The 6,534-nt window shown below is 34.8% G+C and overlaps 1 protein-coding gene and 1 long non-coding RNA gene across 2 annotated transcripts in view; both read right to left on the reverse strand.

Moving 5' to 3' along the window:
- LOC137644982 (phospholipase A2 isozymes PA3A/PA3B/PA5-like) overlaps window positions 1–6,282 on the reverse strand; it is a 9,091-nt gene extending 2,809 nt beyond the window's left edge. The window contains exons 1-2 of the mRNA XM_068377851.1: window positions 6,236–6,282; window positions 57–205 (exon numbers count right to left, since the gene is read on the reverse strand). Coding sequence (XP_068233952.1) covers window positions 57–205; window positions 6,236–6,267 — 181 coding nt within the window. The 5' untranslated portion in view covers window positions 6,268–6,282. The remainder of the gene's footprint in view (window positions 1–56; window positions 206–6,235) is intronic.
- LOC137645912 (uncharacterized) overlaps window positions 1–6,534 on the reverse strand; it is a 213,544-nt gene that overhangs the window by 123,202 nt on the left and 83,808 nt on the right. The window lies entirely within an intron of this gene.

Raw genomic sequence — 6,534 nt, forward strand, 5'->3', positions numbered from 1 at the left:
GAGAGAGAGAGAGAGAGAGAGAGAGAGAGAGAGAGTGAGTCTTAAAATTACTTTACCTTCTTGATATGAGGTACCCGGCGGCGGCGGTGGTATATTGAGGGTGCCACAGAGGGTGATTAGATGCACCATGGAATCAAAATCAATAGGGCGTAAGGGCATGATTTCCGAGAGGTACTGCAAGGCTTTCTCCTGCTCCCACTTTTGACTGAAAAATTCCACACTTTCATCATGACTAATGTTCCTGGAAACATTATTTCTTTCAAAATTTAGGATAGAAATTTAAATGCACGTTAATGGTAAAACATACAGAAAATTGCTTAAACTATTTCTCGAGAGGGACTTTGGTAGAAAACTATCTATAAAGACGGACAGATTTTGGCTTGTTTTTATCATTATTGTGACAGTGATTGACAAAGAAAACTTCAACTGTTAAAGTTCTCTTATATAAACTGGTGATTCATATGCACATCGCACGGGTTTTGAGCCATAGAGTTGAATACCCAGGCTTATTTCCTAACTTGTACAAAAGTAATCTATCTCCCATGAGAAAATGGCTTGATTCCCAATTCGCTTCGATTTTATGGTTTTCAATCCTTCTCATCACTTGAGTAACAATGAGAGTGTGCGTTGGAGTGTGGATGTGTGCAGAGCTCAGTTATACACGCCCTATGTCATGTTTTAGCTTTCTGTTTCTCTCTTAGAATATTATTGAAAAGATATTAGTTAATCTTAAGGAGAACCCTAAGTGATAAGAAACAGTACATTATGTCTGCTCCTAATTATTTCTGCCTCATATGTAAAAACACGGAGGGAGAAATGAAAAACGGAGAGGATGTGAATGTAATAGACTACCATAAGAAATGTGTGCATATAGTGATAGGCATCACTGATAATGAACGGAATAACCTAGATTGGTTATGCCCATACTGCGTACGGGAAGCCAGACAAAACAATTTAGTAATATCGAAATTAAAGGAAGATGTGAACGTGAGAGATCTGGCTCTGAATGAAAATGATGTGAATATAGATGACTTGGAAAACAAACTTTCGGACCTTAGCCCAGACGCAGCAAATTCCACCCAGACTACCGACCTCACTTGCCATGAATATGGAATCAATTAAAGCAACATTTCAAACATTGATAGACCCAAAACCGGAGAAACAGACATTTGCTGACAAAGTTAAGGAAAAAAAATCTGTTGATATTTAAATTAACTAATACAACAACTAAAATTACTAAAAGAAAACGAGAGGTTGAACAGGCACTTAAAGACATTCCTATACTTAACACGAGGTCAACTACGAATGGAAATGTTGTTATAAACTGCAAACAAACTGATCAGAAGAGGCGGCAAACAAAATTCAGACATTGGTGGCTGACACTGAAACGACAAAAATCGGAAAACTAAATAATGATATGCAATGTGTACAATGATGAAGATCATGTAGCAAATGCTTTGATTCAGAGTTATTAGAATCATATCGGCTAGTGAATAAAGTCGACTGTACAACTACTTTAACTGGGCATACGTTAGACTTATTTTTAAGTGATGACATGAATAATATTGTATCTGATATAAAAGTTGAAGATTAATGTACTATCTCCCCAGTACACAAACTTATTACGTTTAGTCTACCTCTACAGAAACATGCATTAGTAAAGAAAATAAACTTTAGACAATTTATATTTTTCTCCTACCGTATTTATTGAAGAAGTTGCAAAGAAAATAAATGATGATATCAACATTCCCTGTGATCATGATAACCAATGTCTGTTAGGAGTTAAGTGTGTTAACTGTCTTACGACCACTTTTAATAAAGTGAGTAAAAGTGAATATGATACCATGTGGCGATGGAAAAGACTAAACTGTAAAAGACCAATCTCCTTGGTAAAAAAAAAAAAATAATAGAATGAAAGTGGAATAGGGTAAAAAATTAAAGTACTTGGGTAGAATACAAAACTGCTGCGTGTCAATATGAATACCTATTAAGAAGGAAAAAGACTGAGTACTATAAAAGAAAGATCCTCGAAGCAGCAACGGACATAAATAAGTTATATCGTCTCCTGAATGGTATAACGGGAAATGTAAAAGAAAAGAAGCTACCGGATGGATACAGTGACCACGAACTAGCAAATAATTTTCTAGTATTCTTTAAAAACAAAATTGAAAATATAACCAGTTCACTTGTAAATACTCAACATCAGATTAACGAGACACCAGGCACACAGACAAAATTAATAAGATTTAACAATGTAACAAAAGATATCACCAGAATGATCAAGAAAGCAAAGAAAACAAACTGCACGATCGATCCTATGCCAATATCTGAAGTGATTGGAGAGAGAAACTTTTCTAGTCTAGCATTAATAATAATGAGAATAGCAAATGCAAGCATTGATGAATGCAAGTTTCTTAAATGAGAAAATGGCTACAGTCACACCAGTTCTGAAAAAAATGCACCGGACTACCATGAATTAAGCTCATATAGACCTATTTCGAATCTATGCTTTGTTTCAAAAGTGCTTGAATATGTAATTCTTGAACAACTGGTCAGGCATTTAGAAGTTATAAAAGTTTTGCCCGACAACCACTCTGCTTACAGAAAACTATACTCTACGGAGACAGCCATCTGCTCTGTAAATGATATGCTGGAAATGGATGAAAACAAATGTGGTATTCTAATACTGCTCGATCTCAGTGCTGCTTTTGATTCAGTTGTGCATGAACTGCTACTTAAATGATCTACGGTCCATCGGCGTTGAAGATCAAGCCTAAACCTAAAAGACTACTTAGTTGGTAGAAATTACTGTGTACAAATTGGAAACTCTTATTCATCATATGAACCCTTAAACAGAGGGGTACCCTAGAGGAGTGTACTTGGCCCAGTCTTATTCTGCATGTATACTATTGGTCTATCGAAAATACTACAAAGCGGCTTGAAGTTCAAACTATTTGCAGATGATACAATTTTACCTCTCCATAAATTATATAGATGACACTACTGAAACTCTAAACCGAATCCTTGATAGAGAATGTATGACATTTAAACAACTAAAATTTAATGAGAACAAAACTGAATTCATGGTAGTGGGTAAGAGAAAGCGTGAGAAACTTGGGTGATATTCAAATGAACATAAATAATGACTCGGTGCCGATATCTAGTAAAGTTCGAGATCTTGGTGTATTTCTTGACTAACCTGCCTCTAAATGCCCAATGGTTATCATCTAAGAAATATTATTGCGTTTTTAAAGAAGTACCGGGACGAAAATTCTATAAAGAAACTTGTGATAAACTGTGTTATTACCAGGATTGACAACTGCAACTATATTACAATTTATCAAAAGTGCAACTTAAGAAATTACAAAACAAATTGTGGAGCAAGACATAAAAGGTGTCCCTCCTAGAGAAAGGATCACCCCTATAATAATCGATTTACACTGGCTGCCGATTAAAGTGAGAATTGAATTTAAGATATGTACACTTAGATTCAAAAGTCCGTCGACGCTCAGGGAGAATCGCTCGTCAGAGGTCTCTAGTGTTACCATGACAAAACTAATAAAGAGTTGCATTTCTTACTACTTCTTAGGAAATAGGCGGAGCCTTGTCCAAGCTCAGCGAACGCTGGAAAATATTACAAATCTTGTGGCCATATTTTATGCTGTGGTATCATTTGACATCTCAACTATTCAATACAAATACACAAAACACGCACACATTATATATATATATATATATATATATATATATATATATATATATATATACATATATATATATATATACATATACATATACATATACATATACATATACATATACATATACATATACATATACATATACATATACATATACATATACATATATATATATAGAATCTGTATAAGCATGTAGAAATTAATGTAGTGGCATAACTTAACAATTCCTTCCGTTAACAGCTACATTATATTGTTCGGGGATCCGACATTAGTCTTGTTCCAGTTTCATTTATGGCTCGATGCTGTAAAGTATTCATAAAAACGCCATATATGAGTTATACGAGCCTTGAGGACATTCAGAGAGAGAGAGAGAGAGAGAGAGAGAGAGAGAGAGAGAGAGAGAGAGAGAGAGAGAGAGATTACAGTAGTGAATGTAGTAATTGGTCACCATATAAATTGATTTCTAGACATTCATGCATATCAGGAGAAATTTTCGCTTGATATTGCAATGTTTCCAATAAAAATGATTGTAGTTAGAATGCTAAATTGATTGCTTAAGACTTTCATAGGTCTTTAGATATTCATAGATAGGAACATTTTGGAATACATAAGGATACTTTACTGAAACATATTTCCCAAGTCATTCAGATTCAAGGGGATGTGCCATCTCAGTCTTTAGTTCGCAACCCACTTGCCCTTTATTCATAAAAGTTTTGACATTTAAAACTACTGTAGAATTTTAAATATATTCTGTAAAATCTTTGCTGTGTTATTCAATCTTTATTACAAGAGCTTTAATTTGCTTGATAATTACTGAGGCCCTATGGCAAAATTGGAGATACAGTAGTTATCTCCGAGTAGAGATAACGGAATCATTTTGTTGGACTTAAATGCTCATCCACATAATGGTAGATTTTGGAACAATAATAGCTTTAATTAGGGAGTCGTTGTCTTATGAGTGTTTGAAGGATTCGTTAGAAAGAATCCTTATACCAACATTTGTCCGGCTCGAAGTTATACTATTTAGTTACTATAGATCATTATGTTCTGTAGACCTCCACATACCACAAGTTTTCCAATTGATATGCTCATTACGAAAGTACTCTGTAGGATAATCAACCCGTTTGCTTTAAAATCAACCAAGATATTTTCGTTAACTGGAATAATTATAAGGAATGTGATTGAAATTGTATAAAAAATGTGAGTGAAATAGTGCTCAAAATGCCTTATTTTCTAATCCAGCTAAGGAATATCTCGTCTTGGCTTCACACAATTTTCGTAAGGTTCAAGGTTGGAATGGTCAAGTGAAGGTGTTTCTAGCTGCCGCTCAGGAGAGATTTCTTTTCTGGAGGGATAGTGAGAAACTAGGAACTAAAATTGACAGCCTTAGATGTATACCAGCGAAAAAGGCAAATTTTTTTAGAAATACCGAGGATGTTTAATAAACGAATGAATAAAGAATGAATGAAAGGAACACAAATAGGAACTTGATCATGGAGACTTACGCCTATTTGAATCACGATTATTGGAAGTTAGCGTAATCAAGCTACGTAATTTTCTGAAGATAAAGCTACTAGTAATTACATAATCAGTGACAACTTACAGCCAAGGTATTAGTGTAGGAAATAATTTTGGGTTCATGTCGTTCTGAGGGCAAGAGACTTTTATATATGATTTATCAATAAAGCAAATTTCTCAAAGGTTTTGCTAGAATGTAACAGTGGTTTCATTTACCCGCAATACAACTCCTTTTCGATTCAATAAACTAAATTCTGATTGTATTCAAAGTGCTATGCAGTCATCAGTATTTACTGTTTCGATGACAGATATTTATTATGCGAAGTTAATAGTTAACTTTGGTTACTAATCAACCTTAGAACAACAAAAGCTATTTATTCGGTTGTTACTAGCTACTACAATGAACTAATTATGAATTAGGTTAGCAATATTTCATGGAACATTAACGGTTATCAAATTAGATTGAGGCAATGATACAATATTTTACAAGTTGTATCAAGAATTCCTTAACCTCTTTCCACAACCTCTAAAATACAAATAACTTCCTTGTTTCCTCAAATTCTTCAGTGTCGTACTTCCCGGGGGAGGAGTAATCCCCCCCCCCCCCTTTTACCAAACACCCCCCCCCCCCGCAACTTACCCATCCATTGAAAGTGTCTACTGGGCTCCTCAAAAGAATAGTAAAAATAATTATATATATATATATATATATATACACACACACACACACATATATATATATATATATATGTGTGTGTGTGTGTGTGTGCGTGTGTGTTTTATGTTTTTGTAGTGAATATTTGAGAGACAAATGAAACCACAGAATGAAATATGGCAACTCGATTTTTAATATTTCTAAGCGTTCGCTGAGGTTGGACAAGTCTCCGCCCATTTCCTTGAAGGTAGTAAGAAGACCAACTCTTCCTTTGTTTTGTCATGGTAACACTAGAGACCTCTGACGAACGATTCCCCTTGAGTGTCGACGGACTTTTGAATCTAAGTGTACAATAACCCACTAAGTTATCAGAACCGGTCGTCCAAAATACATAAGAGAATTGCTACATATTGCGCAGCCAACAAATCGTGTCGACAAGAGCAGAGTTACAGATGGCTTCAAACTGTTAGAACCTAGATATATGTCTACTGTGGGCTCCAGTGTCTTTAAATATGAAGCCCCGAGACTATATAACAAGCTCCCACGAAACATTCGAATGATTGAAGAAATTAAGGCTTTCAAGAGGACACTGAAGACTTTCTTATTCAAACAATCTTACAACAGTGACGATTTAACAGTATATGAACAATACGTGATCTG

The sequence above is a fragment of the Palaemon carinicauda genome, chromosome 8 (genome assembly GCF_036898095.1).
Source record: "Palaemon carinicauda isolate YSFRI2023 chromosome 8, ASM3689809v2, whole genome shotgun sequence".
NCBI classification, from domain to species: domain Eukaryota; kingdom Metazoa; phylum Arthropoda; class Malacostraca; order Decapoda; family Palaemonidae; genus Palaemon; species Palaemon carinicauda.